Genomic DNA, 18,523 nt, shown 5'->3' with positions numbered 1-18,523 from the left:
GTTGATGAACACTTGTTAAGGCTGAGCTCCTCTTATGTTTCTGCTTGTTTTCTGCTGGTTGCAATTCATTGTGCTACTGTTCTTAACTATCTTTTACACCCTTTCATCACTGTTTTATGTCTGTAATGTGCATGGTTGTCCAAAGTAAACGACACTGACAACATGTTTAATATGACGGTGAAAACCATCAATCAAACCTGAACTTTGTGGCGTAGTCAAAGTTGATGTCACGTTGTAAGTCGATAAAAAACTGGAGTAGAAGTCTAAAATGGAGAAGAAGGATGTGGAGGGAGTATGGATGTTGAGATAAAAAAAAGGATATAAGAGTTGGGAGAGGGCTAATTATATATTGTATTTAAAAAAAATATATTTAGATTCTTATAGTTATGAAAGTGAAATAAATAATCTAATTTGTACAAATATCGTCAAATAGTATCACGTGTTGGATCGATACAAAGATGATGAGTAATAAGATAATTTTAATATCTCTTTCATTTTTAGCATATGGAATGTTAAAATTATTTTTTTTACAAGTTAAGTATTAAAAAATGGAAGGAATATTAAAATTATCATTTTGTCTATTATTTTCATGTTGATTCAGCATATATTATCATGTGTTATGTTTTTCGTCAATACAGTTAATGTTCAAATAAAATTATTTATTTATTTTCAGAATTATAGGGATCTCAATATAAATTTTTAAGTAAAAAATCATAATGTTAATAGAGTCTAAGTATAAAAGGTAATATATAATTAACTCGTCGGAAGGAGGACAAATGAAAAATAGAATATGAAAGGATATCAACACTCAATTTTTGTCAAATTAATATAAGTACTTTCATAGCGAATAACAAGAAAGATATTAATAAAAAATAATTAGGTAACTTTGAGTATATATATTTTCTTTGAAGAGTATATTCTTGAAGAATATAGGTTGAAAGTTTATTGTAATATTCTGCGTATATACAACAGAAAACATCTTGATTTCATCATACATATGAATTATCCAAAACTATGCTGTTGTGCTAAATTAGCCACTCAATTTTTGGTGCCCTAAAAATAACAGCGTGGTCAACAAACCCTCCACCTTCCAAGCACATGCAACCATGTCAAGCCTTCCCTCGTCAATCACCAACCCCTCCTCAAAATGTGCACCCGAAGAAGACGCAGCAGAGGCCACAAATCCTTTGACGGCTTCCAAAGAGATCACTCCACCCCTCGAAGAATCGCGTTAAAACCCCCCTTCATCCCTTCCCTTCCTCTCAGGCTTGCCATAACAAAGACTCTTTGAGAACCAATCTTTCTCATCTCCTCCACGCCGGCGAGAGCAGTAGCGACCCAGCGATGGAGATGAGAAAGATCGCCTGTGCCGTCCTCGTCGCCGCTGCCGCGGCCACCACCGCCCTGGCGACTGAGGCCCCGGCCGCGGCGCCAGGCCCCGCCAGTGCTTCCTTCGCAGCCATCCCCGCGGTTGGGGCCGTCATCGGAGCTTCCGTCCTCTCCTTCTTCGCCTTCTACCTGCAGTAGAAGAAGGGAAGGCGAGCCTCATGCAGGGCTTACGTGAACAGTGAACGAGTGGGGGTTATTGTTACCGTTGACATCTTTTGATCTCTAGCATTCATTGTTCTCCTCCTTCAAATAATGTGATTGGCGAACAACGTTGATGTTTAATGTTACTTCGTCTTTCTCTCACATCGCTTTGGTATCACTATTCTTCTCCGGAGTTTGTGCCAAATGGACTCCCTATGAGATTGCTATCTGTGACAACCAAACTGGTCGAGAATCGTAAGTAACAAATCACCAATATAATTTACTATGATCTAATGATGTTAATGTAGGAATCGATCGATCTAATTTGTCCCATACTTCTACAAAGTGTTGATATTAAATACAAGCCTACTACCATACTCGAGTCAGTACGAGGGTCTATGCGAGAATCAAAGGAAAAGTTTCGAATTCTAAACTATTCTTAGGTGGAGTAATGTGGGAGAATATTTTCTAAATAAAATTTCATCGAATAGTATTAACATAACAGTTGTCTGTATGATTGATCGAAAATATCATCCCGGTGAGTCGACGGAGAAGAGTTAGCTGTTTATGAATCAAGAACAAAAGTGTGTCTTGTTTTTTTTTATTTGAGTTAGCAAGTGATTACAGTGAGCTAAGGGATGGTTTCAGCTTTGTGATATGGAAAGTTGAGGCCTTGTTGATTCTATCACAGCCCTGTTTCTGTGGAGGTTAGAAATGAGAGAAGAGCATAGCAGATGCAAGCTGAGGCGGCATCAGCACAGTAGGTAGTCAGTCACACTGCATACAAATCTTCCCTGCAGAGAAAGAGAAGCCAAGTCAACTGGTGAGGCTGTGAACTCAGAGGCCATAGAAGAGTGACAGTTGACTTTGGATTACTTTTATGTCTTCTCTTGCTGATAGACTATGAAGCATGCCCGAGTTCAAGCTGAAAGATGGATGTCAACTCTTGGAATCGTTCTACAAATATGAGCTCCATAAATTGAACTCTTGGAAAATCATGCAAGATGTAGGATAACATATATCCAAAAGCTGAGAGAGTTTCAAACGAGAAAAACAAAATACAAAAAAAGCTGAGAACTTCATGCATCGATCCCTTAACAAGAAACATGGGTGAGTTGTGTGACCACTTCATGCTTTGAGAACTAACTCATAGCAATCATATGATCATCAAACCATGATTCGGTGAACAACATGCTATAAGTCTAGCAAGAGTTAGTATCTTGAGTTTTGTCACAAGTATTGTGATACCATCTTTGTCTATTTTGTCATAGATATTTTTAAACTAAATCTTTGATCAAGAAAAAAATATATAATTACTGAGATGTTAGAGGAAACCAATTATTGTTGTATCTACGAACATAATAAAATTTTAATCTATCAAGGATTCCAAAATCTCAATACAACTTTCTTCCAATATCAGAAAACTAGTTTTTACTATTATCACATTGCTTAAAAATATTTTTTTTGTTGACTCAATGATGATATGATAAAGATCTATTTGCACTATTAATATTCTATTCTCTGTTTAGATAGATGCTAAAAGTCAAAAGAAATAAATAGATTTATAAGGGTGAGATGATTGTTGTAATTATTAACTCAATATTAAGAGTTTATTCCCTATCGGAAAATTATCTGATGTACTAAAATGCAAAGAAAAATTTTGAACCATCTGATCAACCATTTCTTGACTTTACGATTGTGATTCCTATCGGCTTATTAATTAAAAGAGACAGCATACAATGAATCAAGAAAGATAACAATTTATTCGTATGTAAGAAATTAATGTATAGGCCTTCCCTATTCGTATGCTTTGCACGTATCTAAATCAATAGAAAAAAAGGGTTTAGCTCAGACTCCGTTTCTGACCCAATCAATAGAAAAAGACGGTCTTCGGTTGTCACTCGAGTCCATCTCGTCGGGTTAACAAAACCCGACCGGGTTTTGACCGTAGAGCCCCGCATGCTGCCACCCGAACCTTGAACTCGGCTCCCACTCGGCCGAGTCGACCCGAGTGACTCTATGCCTTTCTCCTCCGACCGTCTCTCTCTGTCTTCAGATGCATATGTAAAACCCCATCTTCCATTTTTGATCTCTTCTTCTTCCTCCTCACTACGCCCTCGCCGCCGCACAACCCTAAGCTCCTCGGCTTGTCACAGAAGCCTAATCTCCGTTCCGCCTGAAACCTAAGGTCCGCCCCCTCCGGTGCCGCCCGATGGTCCGCGCGTACACACAGGATCATGTGTACCACCACCCGTGGGACCGCGTGACGACGGCCGCCTGGCGCAAATTCACGGATCCGGACACCCCGGCCCTCCTCTCCCACATCGTCGACGTCCACACCCTCCACCGCCGCCTCGACCCCGCCTCCGGCCGCCTCCACGCCGTCCGCTCCATCACCGTCCGGTCGCCACCCCTCCCCTTCATCCTCCGCCGGATCCTCGGCCAGGATGCCGTCGTCTGTCACTGCGTCGAGTCCACGGTGGTCGACGCACGCGGGCGGTCCATGGAGATCGTGGTCCGCAACGCCAGCCTCCGTGGCCTGCTCGAGGTGGAGGAGCGGTCCACCTACCGGCCCCACCCGGACCTGCCGGAGGGGTGGACCGCCTTCCGGCAGCAGACCAGCATTCGGTGCAAGCCGCTCTCGGCGCTTGCGGCCGTCGCCGAGAAGGTGGAGCAGCGGTGCGCCGAGAGGTTCCAGCAGAACAGCGTCAAGGGGAGGGAGGTCGTCGAGAGGATCTGCAAGTATCTGGAGGCCGAGGCCTCCGCGGCCATTTCTTGCTGATGCCGTGCAATCTGTGAAGGGACAAACACGAGACAAAGGTAAGGGTGTTGTTCCCCTCTTGCGATCCATTTGAAATCCATAGAATAAGGTTATGATGTTGTCGTTGATGGTCCTTTATTGGATAATGTACTCAGAAATGCTTCAGAAATTGCTGTCAGCAATTCCTTGTTGTTGTTGCCTAAGCTCGGATGTGTTGTTGTTCTTCTGTTGTGCTTCTTTTTGTTACCATAGAGCTGTGTTACAATTGTGTGATTTGGTGAACTAGATGCATAGAAATTGTTGGAGTTTGCCTCCTTGTGGAAACTTGAGGTTGCTGATCAATGGGATATGCGATTCATTTTAATTCTCTTTCGATATATTTGGATTATTGGTAGTTTATATCTATGCGCATCTTGTTCGAGGCCTTCCTCTCTTGTCGAAACAATAAAAAGTAGAATCATTTTTAGTTACAAGGATAAAATTCATTTATCATCTTTACCCTCGATCAACTGATACCAGTTTAATTCTCGATGCACTTGGAGTTGAGATGAACAGTATTTAAGGATTCATCTTGAGATGAACAGTCACAATATTTAAGGATTCATCTTGAATTTGAGCTAATCATGGGGTGAAAAGGAAAAATCTTGTTGACTGCATACCTGTATTGTCATATCTTACCTTATTCTAGGATCCTCCATAATTTACAGAACATTAGCACCTAAAATGGCAGTTTAAATGACCTCAATGTAAAGGAGGGTTTATCTGCCTACTAACAATTCTGTAGCATACATCTGCCAGTATCTTTTATGATTTCCATGCAATTAACATTATTTTTGTCAACACTCTTCTTTTCCTCAGCTTAGCTGGTTGGCTTATGTTTCTCTCCAGTCCTTTGATGTGAAGTATCTGATGAGTAATTTATTCAATTGTCTTTTACTTTCCAATCCAAAATTTCTGCTTTTTAATCATTCGGCTTCAGTTAATTTTGCTTTGCCTTTCATTATTGAGTACATATCTCTAAGACCATCAATGCTTATATTTCATGAAACTTTTGCTGGTGCAAACATATGATCCACCCTTTTTCCCATTGAAAAAAGAAAATCTAAAGATCTGACTATGATTTCATTCACTTAATCAATTAATCATCCATTGCAAATTGTTTTTTGATAAGTGATACATTGTAAGATTGTAACACAGCAATTATAACACTAAATTTAATCCCATATTAGTAGTGGATAAATAGTTGAGTTCACTTATAAGAATTTGATGAGTGTACTATCATTAACTTGACTTTAAGCATCTTTGGCCAAGTCGCTTAACAAGTTAATGGGTCATGACCATACATCCTATTTGGTTCTCTTCATAATTATGGCACCCTATCTCTTTTCCTCTATGCATTCTTCTTCATATGTTTTTTCCAATAATCACTAATCCCATGCAGAGTTGCAGTACTTTCTTTTTTTTGGCACTTGCAAGTGTATTTGAAGTTGCTGTATCTGACTAATACCATGGGGACCTCATAAATCTTTATCTTCTCTTCTTTACCACTATGATGTCTTTATGGCATGCTATTCTGTTGTCATTATGAATGTCCTATTTCATGCCAGAAATCATTTGTTGGTGATTCTCATTAACAAGCAAATGTGGCTTTTGAATATAATTTTGCACCTGTTCCTTTTCAATTTTAGATATCTATTTGCTGTAATTTATGGCTAGTAGCTGATAACAATTACTAGAGCCGCATGTTAGCAGAGATATATTTCTCTGTCCCGAAAGTACTATTGTTGGGTTATTGATTATTATGCAACAGCTTGACATTTGGGTTGGCACTCTAAGCTGAAAGAATGAACTGGGATAAGTGTTACTCAAACTCTCAAAGTATGTCATTGCCTTTCTGTTCTTTCATGGACTGAGACCAGTAAAATCAACTGGCTGTTTAACTTGAAATTTCTGATAGTGAATGTATTTTGCACACTACTTAACTGGTAAAGAGATTTCACTCCCCAGTTTTGCATAATTATGGTCAGAAGAATATGCAAAATGTCAGGACCTCAAAATGTAACCTTTTCCGTTACAGCCTATAAAATTAGAACTTGATGATGCCATAGACCTTATCTTTCTAATGTTCAACCACCCAAAGGGTCTTTTTGAACAGGTTATGATGCTGGCTGTGGATCTATGGATTACTCAAGGATAGGTATGAGTGAGTTCCTTACAACTGGTTTCGAAATATTTTTGCATGTTTTCACTTCCACTTCTTTCTGGGTTACCCTTAAATGGCTAAAGTGCTGATGAGAATCTCCTGTTAGATTGGACTATATTCCTTGTGCAACCCCATTCATGTTCTTCTACATATTAGATGCCCATATAATTATGAAAGAAATGGTCTTACATAGATGGTATGTCACAGTTCAGATAACTATAACTGATTTATCAACCTTATCGAACTTTCCATTTTAAGCTAGTGTTAATGGTAGTAGACTTGTCTAGTCTTTATTAGTTGATTGGTCGTCTTTCATTACAAGCTTTCTCACTTAGTATTTTAATATTCTCATGTAAACAAAAATAACTCAAAATCAAAATATAACATGGTGCATGTAAGTTGTAGTTCAATTGTGACTTCACACATCGTGATGAATCGTCAAGTTAGGATCAAAAGTCCTTTCTTACTTAAATATCTTATCATGTTTAGTACTAGGTTAGTTATGATATCATTTTATGATAATTCACTTGATGAGATAACAGATCTACTAACTTTATTAAGCTTTAATCACTATCATAAAATGCTTAAGATCAAATTAGTGTTTGTAAACCCATCTAGTGCTGTACTTAGATTACCACCTCAACTACAACTCAGAACTTAGTTTCAAAATAAACCCAGCACTTATAGTTTTGGATAATCTTGAATAATATCCCCCAATGAATTAGCATGTAGGCTTGAACTAACAAGCTATTTGATTGCCTAGAAATCTATGCCATCTGTAAATTTAATTAGAAGTAATTTACTTACAAATACTTGATTGCATACAATATATCATTTGCAGCATATACATACAATTACATATTTACATGCTGCAACATTATTGTGATCTAAACTTCGGCATGTTGCATTCTCCTTGGATGGTGTACAGCTAAAAAGTGAATGTGGGTTCTCTTCCTTCCATCATACTAGTAAAATTTGCTATTTGCTGTGAAATAACTTCATATCATTAAGCAAGAAAATATGACCAAATACAATTAATTACCTCAGTGTCCAAATGGGCTCCCCACCTTGTACAAGTGCTTAGAACAGTGCCCAAGTAAACCATATAGAAACTTCACATTCCCAGAGAAGACCAAACTCTCCAAACCAATCAAGAAATCCTTTGCAAACATAGAATAACATAACAGTGTACATGCTAAATAATAGTTTAATAATAATAGTGCAAAATGTGCATTAAGAACATGCTCAATGTAACAATTTTCATCATCCTTGCTGAGATAGGTCAGCTCCATGGATGTTACTCTTGCATCATAGCCCCAAATTCATGTGTTCCAGGACAAGAGCTACTATATTGGTGTGCAGTGGTCTTCCTGCTCAAGAATTTATTTCATTCAGAGCTGACGCAGTCCTCACCACTTGAAAGGTCCATATCATGGGACATCAGTCATCACACCACAGCAGGCCACACCCATTGCCATTAACTCATTGCAATGGCCCCACTGTTATCTAAAAGAGCCCTTTGATGGGATTAGGATTTCTCTTCTTCTCTGGGAGATCAGATCATGTAATTTGAAGTGGTAGTAGAGCAAGACTACATCAATTTGATCAGTGTTCATTTTACCTGTCAGGTAAAGAAGATAATTTGAAGAGGGAAAGTACATTGCAATCCCCTGCTTAAGGTTTGGACTTAGTGGGGAACGTGCTTGAGCACAAAAGACCACCGTGTTGTCATGTTCTTCGAGTGGGTTGTGTCTTTGTGTCTGTGATCATTAAGCCCATAGACTTATTTCATGGCTGACACCTTCAGAAAGAACTTGGATGAAGGATGTTGTGGCTCTTGGAGATCTCTTGTCCATCGACGCTGGATGGGCTGCAGCATTTGGTCATCAAACAACAACATCCACCGCAGATTAAGAGCATGACAATTGAATCAATCACGGGTAGCTTCCAGCCAAAAACATTTCATGTGCATTGACTTGCCACTTCCTATGGTTTAGACTTCAGAGGGGAGAAAAAGGAAAAAAGAAAGCAGAGCATCCGAGTACAGCAATTTAAAGTGCACAGCGATGCGCCTTTTTGGACGTAGCTGTATCAACTATCGGGGAGAGAGCGAGAGAGAGAGAGAGAGAGAGAGAGAGAGAGAGAACTGGGCGGGTGGACTCGGTTTGTCTCTTCCGCTGTTGCTTCAGAGATTTCTGACATGTCATATCGGATTCACGGGTTCTTTGGATTCTGCATCCCTATCAGCAGTAATCTTCTCCATTTGTTTATCCCAAGCATGTCTTATCTGCAATGTTTAATTGTTTAGCAACAATGATGTTGAAATGAATAACTGATCATCGATTAATGTAGTCGGATTGACTGCTGCAGTACATTCACTGACCGAGGAGGACTCTCTGTATCTGTCTCTCTTTAATGCCCAAGGACTAAATCTAACAGCCAACACGGCGACTCAGAGACAGCAAACAGTGCCGCAGCGTCACTGCATCTGAAGTCAAACACAATCCTTCCTTCGCAGCAGAATACAAATCTGATGCAGACACAAGGAGTGGGAAGAAGGAACACCAGAGAGCTTGCTGCCATGGCTTCCTCCTCAGCTCTCCGCACTCTCCTCCTTCCTCTCTTTCTATCCTTTCTCAGTACCCTCGGCTCTTCCTCTGAATCAGACCTCCTCCTTACCTTCAAGTCCTCCATCGAGGACCCTACCTTGGCTCTGTCCAACTGGTCCCCAAACTCCACAACCCACTGTAACTGGACTGGCATCACTTGCTCCAACGCCACTTCTCTGGTTACCTCTGTTGATCTCCACAACCTCAACCTCTCTGGTGACATCTCTCCTTCCATCTGCCACCTCCCTCAGCTCTCCCACCTCAACCTTGCCAACAACTTCTTCAACCAGCTCATCCCTCTCCAGCTCTCTGAGTGCGCCGGACTCGTCACTCTCAACCTCAGCAACAATCTCCTCTGGGGAACTCTTCCTGACCAGATAGTTCTGCTCTCCAATCTCACCACACTTGATCTCAGCAGGAACCGCATCGCAGGGCAGATACCACTCAGCTTGGGTTCTTTGGGCAGCCTCCAGGTTCTAAACTTGGGAAGTAATCTGTTCTCAGGTATCCTCCATCCTCCCCTCTTCAGAAACTTGAGTGAGCTTGTCCTTCTTGACCTGTCTCAGAACCCATCTTTGGCATCTGAACTGCCGCAAGAAATCGGGAGACTGGCTAAACTGAGATGGCTTCTGATGCAAAGATCTGGTCTTTACGGTGCCATTCCTCAATCCTTCCTTGGTCTTCGTGAACTGAAGGTTTTAGACCTTTCCCAGAACAATTTGACAGGGAAAATCCCCTTGGGGTTTGGGTTGGCCTTTCTGAAGCTGACTACTCTGGATCTCTCTCAGAACATGCTTTCCGGATCATTTCCTACTGATGTTTGTTATGGGAAATCTCTCATCGAGCTCAGTCTTCACGATAACTCCTTCACTGGTCCAATTCCTAACATCATCGAGAAATGCTCGAGTCTCGAGAGGTTTCAGGTGCACGACAATAGCTTCGCTGGGGAACTTCCATCTGGTTTATGGTCATTGCCAGAGTTAAAGCTCTTCAGAGCTGAGAACAACCAGTTCTCGGGCGAACTACCCGATCTGGTTGGAGTGTCTTCTCGGCTCGAGCAAGTTCAGATCGACAACAACAGCTTCACGGGTAGAATTCCTCGAGGTCTCGGTCTGGTTCACACCATGTACAGGTTTTCGGCGTCGCTTAATTGTTTCTCTGGCAATCTCCCTGAGAGCATCTTTGATTCGCCTGTCTTGAGCATCATCAATTTGTCCCACAATTCTCTCACTGGATCCATCCCGGAGCTCAGGAACTGCAGAAAGTTGGTCTCTTTATCCTTGGCAGACAACAGTTTCACTGGGAACATCCCACCTTCTCTTGGACATTTGCCGGTGTTGACGTACATCGACATTTCCAACAATAAACTCAGTGGCGAGATCCCATTGGAGCTTCAAAACTTGAAACTTGCTCTGTTCAATGTTTCTTTCAATCAGCTATCAGGAAGTGTTCCACCTTCTCTGGTTTCTGGTCTTCCAGCTTCATTTCTACAGGGGAATCCAGGCTTGTGTGGACCTGGGTTGCCTAATCCATGCAATGTGCCACCGGGAAGGCAGAGATTCAACACCAACAGATTGATTTGGGCAGTAATCGTGATGTCCATTGCTGTTGGTTTCATGGTATTAACTGCAGGACTGTATGTGGTATATAGGTTGTCTCGAAGCAAGTCGAATCCATGTACATGGAAATCGGTGTTCTTTTATCCTCTCAGGATCACAGAGGAGGAACTGCTGATGGCTTTAGTTGAGAAAAATGCAATCGGTGAAGGAGCTTTCGGCAAAGTTCATGTCGTCCAGCTACCAGGGGGAGAATTTGTTGCAGTCAAGAGATTGCTGAACTCCAGTAATTTATCTTTCAGAAAGGTGAAGTCGGAGATCAAGATACTGGCAAAGGCCAGGCACCGGAACCTGACCAAGCTGTTGGGCTTTTGTTACTCCAAAGGCACCATTCTTCTCATCTTCGAGTACCTGCGAAAGGGGAGCTTAGGAGATGCTCTTCGTCGACCGGGCTTTTCGTTCGAGTGGAGTCTTCGCCTCAAACTGGCAATTGGATCTGCACAAGGATTACTCTACCTTCACAAAGATTATGTCTCGCAGATACTTCACAGGAACATGAAATCTAACAATATTCTCATTGGAGATGATTTTGAGCCAAAGGTATCCGATTTTGGCCTTGATCGTGTGATTGGGGAGACCTCATACAAATCATCAGTAGCTTCCGAGTTGGGTAGCTACTGCTATATGCCTCCAGGTAAGCTATATAATGTGAGAAAACATTGCTTGCAGTTCTTTCGGTGTCAAGCCAATTTAATCATGAGATGCCTTTACTCTTCTTGCATCAATTGTACTGAAGTGGATTGAAATCACGATAACATTGATGACATACAAATTACAGCCACATGATGTTCTTGACTGAAATAGTAGATGAGTCTCTTTTATGCTACAGACGTAATGCACTGCACTCTAGTAATGGTTAATATAATTTCCTTTAGCTGAAAGATCTACTTGCTATAGATGCCAAGAACATTGCCTTGCTTCATTATAAGCAGTTGGCACTGGAAACTGCATGATAATGTATGCTGATAATGGTTGCAGAGTATGGTTGCAGCAGCAAGAAACCAACAGAGGAAATGGACGTGTACAGCTTCGGGGTCGTGCTACTGGAACTCATCACCGGAAGGCCAGCTGAGCAGCCAGAAGCTCGGGAGACGCTCGACGTCGTCAAGTTAGTAAGAAGGAAAGTAAACATGACCAATGGAGCTCCACAAATACTGGATCCTAAGATCTCTGGCACGGCACAGCGAGACATGTTGGAAGTACTGGAGCTTGCTCTTCGCTGCACTGCTATTTTGCCCGAGAAGCGACCCTCGATCATTGAGGTTGTCCGGTCTTTGCAGTCACTTGAGCCAATCATCTACCCTCCAATGTGCTCCGGTGAGTTGCTGCCTTCGGGCCAGCAGTGAACAAGAACTCTCTGCCAGTTCTAGTGGTTCCAATCTGCAAAGAGTGTGAGAAAGGATAAAATGTTTTACATAGCTTAATCTATTTTGTTGTTGTTTTTTATTTGTATTTTCTGAGGTTTTTAGTTTGATTTAGAGGTTTGTACAGTGAGAAATAGTGATATGGAGTAGTACTTATTGCATCAGTTGAGTTATCAGCTACCAGATTTGACTTGCTACTTTGAGTTATCAGCTTATAATTATTTTCAAGAAGAAATTGTGAACGATATGACAATGCAATCCCAATCGTCGTGTTCACATGCTGCTGCTTACGTTTGACCCTTGGCCAAGGTCAACCCTCATCCCCCGTGGCCTACAAAAATTAGAAATATGTATTTTTCGATTTTCTTCCTCAAACAAAGTTGAATAACGTGTGAAAAATATGAGAAAGCAACTCCGATCTTCGTGTCCTATTGCTGCTTATGTTTGACTTTGAGGACAGTTCAACCCTCTCGAGCTAGACAAAAGTCAACTCTCATCTACTGTGCGTGGCCTGAAAAGGACAGAATCCTAAACTTTTCTTCAACACATCAGCAGCTTTAATCCCAAAACTGGAAGATGCAAAGAAACAATGGCAGAGATTAGAAGATAACCCGGCTAGCAAATTACAGTCTTTTTCTCCCGATACCTTCGTCTTCCTTCTAATATGCACCTGTTATATTTATAGATGATGCCATCAAGAATGAATAGCTTTGACGATTCTTATTGAGCTACATCAAATTTTCCATGACTGGATATTAGAAGCACAAAGGTGCTTGGAAGAAAGCTATTGCATCAAACAGTTCAATCAGGTAAATAACTGTTGATTCTTTTGGTGGCCTTTCTCGTTGGGAACATCTACAACCTGAATAGATCGCAGTAAGTCGATGGATATGGTCTCGATCTTTTAAGGACTTGTGGAACAGATTCTGAGTGAGGAAGAACATTAGCACAACACCCACCAAAACCTCCATGGATGCTCACAACACTGCACTCAACATAAGCAGCTTCATGACTGACATTTCAGTATATACGCGAACTATAAATTTTTTTCTGATATTGGAGCTTTAGCTATTTGTTTCTTCAATTGATTTATGTCCTTTAGAAAGAAAAGGAAAAGAAAATTCTTATGGAAAGAAAATTTCACATCGGTGAGCTCCTGCCTGCAGATAGTGTTTTCTTCCTTTTTGTTTCTCAATTTGCGTTGACTTATAGCAGTTCTATTCTCACCAAGTTTTAAAGGTCTTTTATTCTGCTTTATTCAATCGTTTCAGAGACTTCTGAAAGAAAAATCTTGTCTTCTGCCCACTTTTTTTCTCATTGATTTCTAGGATCAAAATCTAGGAGAGCTGGAGCTGCGAAACTTTGGCCGTCTTTGGAAGATCTTGAGCAAAAAGTTTACTGTTCTCTGTGTTCATTGGCCTCATCTGCTCAATTAAGCATGGATGTTATCAGGTAATAATTACATGAAATAAATAAATGTTATTTCATTTTATATATTGGAACAAGCAGTAGTTTTAGTGTAAACCAGACAAATATCATAGTTGACATTCGGTAACTCTATATTTTCAACAATTCACAATCCAATGAATCGATCAGGTAACTGTGATCAAATTTCTTTAGTTGTTCATAATTATGACAGGATCCACTACAAGTTCTCCAAATGGTCACTTGTGGTTAGTTGGATATTACAAACTGTACTCGAGAAGAGAGATTAAAAGAGAAGCATGCAGTTATGGAGATGAAACATCAATTTTGATCACTCCAGAAAGCCGAAATGTGGTGCTAAAGAAAAAGAAAAGAATTCTTTGGAATGAATGATTATGGTACAGAACCATGCCTGCAGAGGACCCTGCACTTCAGCACCCTATCTTGAACATAGAATCCCGGCATCACCATGATCTTAACTCGGGTAGCGCCTTGCGGTCTGTGCCTGTCCAAGGGAATATCCTCCATGTAGAGGGGATTGAATTCACGATCTTCCTCGACACGCAAGATCGTCAAGGGTGGGCTGAAGGAAAAGGCCAGCAAATGGAGCAACCAAATACACTTGGCGGCGATAAAGAAGCATTGCAGAAGCTGCTCAGGCCATGGCGCTGACCAATCAAGCATGGAAACAATGCAGCTCATTTTTTGATCGCAAAACCTGCTGAAATCCTCACTGTAGTACTTGGTCCCTTTCTGCAACACCTCGTTCCAGCTCAAATTCCGAAGCCCAACAAAAGATGAGAAGTTCTCCCTGCACTCTTCCCGGGGATCCAGAAATTTTGGACAACCATTCTTATGGAACACACAGTTCTCAAAATCCTGATATAGAGTTTGGTTTACGAATGCTTCCAAATGATAGATAACTCCTTTTGAGTACTTACCAGTGATCAGTGCCATCTGATGTGGCTGGAGAAGCAAATTTAGTTTCTCTGGCAGATCATCATCGGATTCCTCAATCTGGTGGATGAGCATCTTGCAGAACTGCTTGACTGAGAGCCTGGCTTCTGAAACTATCTGCAAGAAGCCCTCAACCATTACCTCTTGGCTCACAGGCATCGAATTGTCTCTGTTGCTGCTCATGGCCTTTGTTCTCTTTGACAAATTAGATCTGTCCGAAATCTGGGAACTCTTTGGATGCATACCATGTTTTAAGGCCTTCTTCAGCTCTGCACAATATGCTTCTAAACTGACTAGCTTCTGTTGCAGCTCTCCCAATGAGGACCTCATCTCTGAGACTTCTGCCAGTGCAGCATCCCTGTTTTCATTGGCCTCGAGGAGCTCCTTCTTCAGCGATTCCAGTGATAGAACCCCCCATTCCTTTAAAATTTGGGACATGCCCTCAGATTCCATCATTTTCGGTGACATCTCCGGCTTGGATTTCTTTTTTGATTTTGGAAACAACCATGAAAGACCTGACCCTCTGTGTTTTATGTGTGTCTTTACAGATTGCTCGGGATCGTGTGAGACCTCTGTGCTCTTGGCATTCTTGAGGTTCTTCCGATCACCACCCACTTCCATGTTTACAGTTTCTTGGTTGCATGTATCGTTTGTCAAGACTGTTGTATATTCTCCAGATTCTGTTCTTCTACCTAAGGACTTGACATCATCAGCTTCCGAAGAGGCTTGCAGCGGGGGCATATGGTTAGCGCATGAGGTTCCATTGGATACATTCTCAATTGCAGAGGGAATGTGCAGTTCACTGATTGATGGAGAAAGCTTATTCGTACTTCTATTAACAAAGGCAACTGCTTCACTATCTTTTCCTTCTTCCAGACCGATTTCATTCCAGATTTGCGATAAGCTTCTATTCTCCGGATGAAAATAGTGGTATCCGGGCAGGGGGTCCTCTTCATAACTCTGTTGGAAGTCTCAATAAAGAAGGGAAGATTATTTGACAAACCACACAATGAAACAAATTGAATAGAAGAGCAATTGACAACAATCCTGGAAGCATGGTTCCAAATAGCACTTCTTTTTTGAGCAATTAGAATGTTATCAGTTTTATCTAACAATTAGTATAATCCCCAGTAACTCAGTGAAATGTTCTGGAAATAGACCAGAAACTTACAGGAAATTACCAAATTGAATAATTTTAACATTCCAGCATGAGAATCCTATAAAAACACAATTTAAGAGTAATTGTTTCATAATTTTGCTCTAGAAGCATGTCCAATAAATAAGATAAAAAAGGAATGTAGTGAGTAACTTGTTTCATGCTGGCATTCATTCTCGTCTAGTATCTATGTACAACAGAGGATCAAGATAGATGATAATAAATTACAAAATATTTCTAGTGCACTCATGTTTCCTCTACAATAACCAGAAAGATGTAAAATCATATTTCTTCTACAATAGATGGAAAATTAACCAAAATGCGGCCCTTTTAATTAGAATAGCTTCAGGAACTGATCGATCTCACTCCGTCACATGACCATACTAATTGGTAGAAGGAATTGGGAGAAGCTTAGATATTGCATTGCATGAATTGGTCAAAGTCAACTCAAAGGATAACATAAATGAGTCAAAAAATAAAGAGCTACCAAGGTTAATAAATATTCTGATACTCTCAAGATCCTCACAAATTGATTAAAGAGGAGAAACTGAGTATAGAGCACCATGAAGATTCATGACATATAGTATGCTCATGTTTGCATGAGTGTATTTTGGGACAAGGATGATGTTCATCAACCTGAAATTGGGAAAACTAACACAGATCAATCTTGGTGTTGTGAAAGGTTCGGCAAGATAGTAAATATGCTGATTTATAGAAAAATAAGGGAAAACAAAGATAAGTGAGAGCAAGAGGATATAAAGCGAGATTAACAAAACTAGGACATTAGCAGTCCAATCTATCCATTCAAACAATTGCAAGACAGTTCCTACTTTGAGAGAGAACAGATAACACACGGCTCTCTCATTCTTTTGCATGGATTTCTAAGCATGTAAAGAACCATAAAGAGACAACCACACAGGTGCTTCCTCTTGGGTTAATGCAGGTAATTTAAATACTCACAATAGGACATGAAATAGAAGCATTAAAAAGAGAGGTTCAAAACTATGAGATTATTTTCTCAGCTAAAGGTTTGCTTCAAAACTAAGGCTGTCCTCTCAAAAAGTAACAATTTTGCCCTCTCGTTAAGTCATGCAGACCATTTGTTACTCATTGGTATTCACTTTTGTTGCTTTTGGTTTCCTTTCCTCAAGAGTTTATTTTGTTCCTTGTTTCATTTCCATACATGAAGACAATCTAATGAGAAAAGCCACCAAAAGCTTGTAATTGTTATCTAGCAAACACTTTAACCACTCATCAAGCTGTAATGAACTTTTGGTAAACTAGCAAATAACCATTCAGCCAAAGTATCGAAGGCAATAATAAGATGATTCAACTACACATCATACACGCAAGAATCCAAATAAAGAAACCAAGACACACAGTTACTCCCACAGCTCCTATGGGGAATACAATACAGTGATAGTATAATCCATTAAAATGTGATTAGAACAAGACTGAAGGGGATGCAGAAACCCTGGAAGCTAGCAGAAGCCCAAGTGCTTAAAATCCGTACCGTAACCAAAACACTCACTGAGATCAATAAACTTGGTTAGAAAGGAGTAATGTTAGCTCAACGTCATTGATCCAACAAGAAACAAAGGAATCAGCAAGAATCTGTCAAGAGATGCCATGACATGCCCCCCAATCGATCAAGAAAGCATGTAACAAAATGCCACCTTCCTCACTGGAGAGCGGTACACTCGACAGAAAAACCAAAACTTTACAAGCGAGAGCGGCGCAAAAGCCGAATCAGATGAGTAGCAAGAACTCACCGGCGTGAAGACCGGGTAATCTTCAGGTACCGTGAACTGGCTAGCTCCGCGAGAAACGGAAGGGGAAGCACCGGCGGGCAACCTCACCGCGGCGGGGCTACCGCCGGAGCCACCTTGGAGCAGCGCCGCGTGGAGCGCCCTCAGCTCAGCTGCCTTTACAATGGCCGCCTGGACGTGCTGCCTGTTGATCCCATGAGCCTGCGCAGCAGCAGCAACACTACCACCGCCGCTAGGCAAATCCATGGAGCTCAGCATCTTCCATGGCATGGGTGGGATCGAGCTCAACGGCAGGAAGGGGTGGTGGTACTAGCTGTAGCCTGAGTGAGGTGATCATATCCAACAACACCACCTTTGGCAGGAAGGGAAGCATAAAAAAGCAGAGACAAGAGGGTGAGAAAGCAAATCCAAGTTCTGGGTAAAAGGCACACACAACTCCAAGGACAGGGTGGAGGAAAGCATTAAATACATGTATTCCACCAAAAAGAAAGCTCCTTTCCATAATTTAGTGCTCAGTGGCATGAATGACCATGAAGAGATGCACCATCTCCACCACTTGCCATGGCCTTTATTTACTACTTCCATGAACGAAACCTTCTCTTTCTTCTTTGACCTGGATCTGCTTGGCAGCTCCAGGGGCTGCTTGCATGATGATGCAAATTAGAAATGCACCAACATTAAAGTCACATCACATGGAGTGGCATGGAGATCTGAATGCATCAACTCCTCTTGCTTTGAGCTCATCTCAGAACCTAAATCACCAAAATGCTTTTACGTTACAAGATTGGACTTGGTTCTATATGTTCTTTAAGACTGTTGGATTTGGTCCAACATCAGAAGATGCATTTGTCACTATCCATTCTTCCATGGTCCTCTAGCTAGCTTATCAGCCTGCAGAATAAGAGTTAGTGTTGCTTGCTTGTTTCCAGAGTTGGGAGATGGCATTATTAGGACAACCGACGCAAGCAGTGGGCTGTTTGTTGGAGATGGCACATCACTAGTACGTGCCCCATTCATCATCTAATCTTTATTGGATTTGTTTGAGATATGGAGCTTCAATTATGTGTTATAGATGCTGAAGATGTCATTATCAACCAGCTAAGATAGCATATTAGTTTCTCGTTCTTTAACCT

General features: G+C 41.1%; 4 protein-coding genes across 5 annotated transcripts; 3 read left to right on the top strand and 1 right to left on the bottom strand.

Annotated features, from left to right (window-relative positions):
- Positions 1-1,276: 1,276 nt before the first annotated feature.
- On the top strand, positions 1,277-1,564 carry LOC135618469 (arabinogalactan protein 23-like). The gene has a single exon (XM_065119332.1). It carries the CDS (start codon positions 1,345-1,347, stop codon positions 1,525-1,527), a length of 183 nt encoding a protein of 60 aa, XP_064975404.1. The 5' UTR covers positions 1,277-1,344; the 3' UTR covers positions 1,528-1,564.
- A 1,963-nt stretch (positions 1,565-3,527) lies between these two features.
- Positions 3,528-8,522, top strand: LOC135619885 (uncharacterized). 2 transcript variants are annotated; one of them, XR_010489521.1, is made up of 3 exons: positions 3,528-4,350; positions 6,447-6,488; positions 8,123-8,522. XR_010489521.1 is itself a non-coding variant. In XM_065122342.1 (2 exons), the coding sequence occupies exon 1, from the start codon at positions 3,743-3,745 to the stop codon at positions 4,310-4,312; it is 570 nt and encodes a 189-aa protein (XP_064978414.1). In that variant the 5' UTR covers positions 3,528-3,742; the 3' UTR covers positions 4,313-4,350; positions 6,447-8,522. The 2 variants fall into 2 exon arrangements, 1 of the variants encoding a protein (XP_064978414.1); XM_065122342.1 differs by having other exon boundaries at positions 6,447-8,522.
- A 143-nt stretch (positions 8,523-8,665) lies between these two features.
- LOC103996259 (probably inactive leucine-rich repeat receptor-like protein kinase At5g06940) lies at positions 8,666-12,273 on the top strand. Its single transcript, XM_009417140.3, has 2 exons — positions 8,666-11,353; positions 11,698-12,273. The coding sequence occupies exons 1-2, from the start codon at positions 9,028-9,030 to the stop codon at positions 12,063-12,065; spliced, it is 2,694 nt and encodes an 897-aa protein (XP_009415415.2). The 5' UTR covers positions 8,666-9,027; the 3' UTR covers positions 12,066-12,273.
- Positions 12,274-13,866: 1,593 nt separating this feature from the next.
- On the bottom strand, positions 13,867-18,260 carry LOC135619883 (IRK-interacting protein-like). The gene is made up of 3 exons (XM_065122338.1): positions 17,860-18,260; positions 17,394-17,742; positions 13,867-15,425 (listed from the first exon to the last, which is right to left on the bottom strand). Exons 2-3 carry the CDS (start codon positions 17,658-17,660, stop codon positions 13,902-13,904), a joined length of 1,791 nt encoding a protein of 596 aa, XP_064978410.1. The 5' UTR covers positions 17,661-17,742; positions 17,860-18,260; the 3' UTR covers positions 13,867-13,901.
- Between the last annotated feature and the right edge of the window lie 263 nt (positions 18,261-18,523).

The sequence above is a fragment of the Musa acuminata genome, chromosome BXJ2-8 (genome assembly GCF_036884655.1).
Source record: "Musa acuminata AAA Group cultivar baxijiao chromosome BXJ2-8, Cavendish_Baxijiao_AAA, whole genome shotgun sequence".
NCBI lineage: Eukaryota > Viridiplantae > Streptophyta > Magnoliopsida > Zingiberales > Musaceae > Musa > Musa acuminata.
The sequence above is the reverse complement of the archived record's forward strand: the minus strand, read 5'-3'. Positions and strand labels throughout refer to the sequence as shown.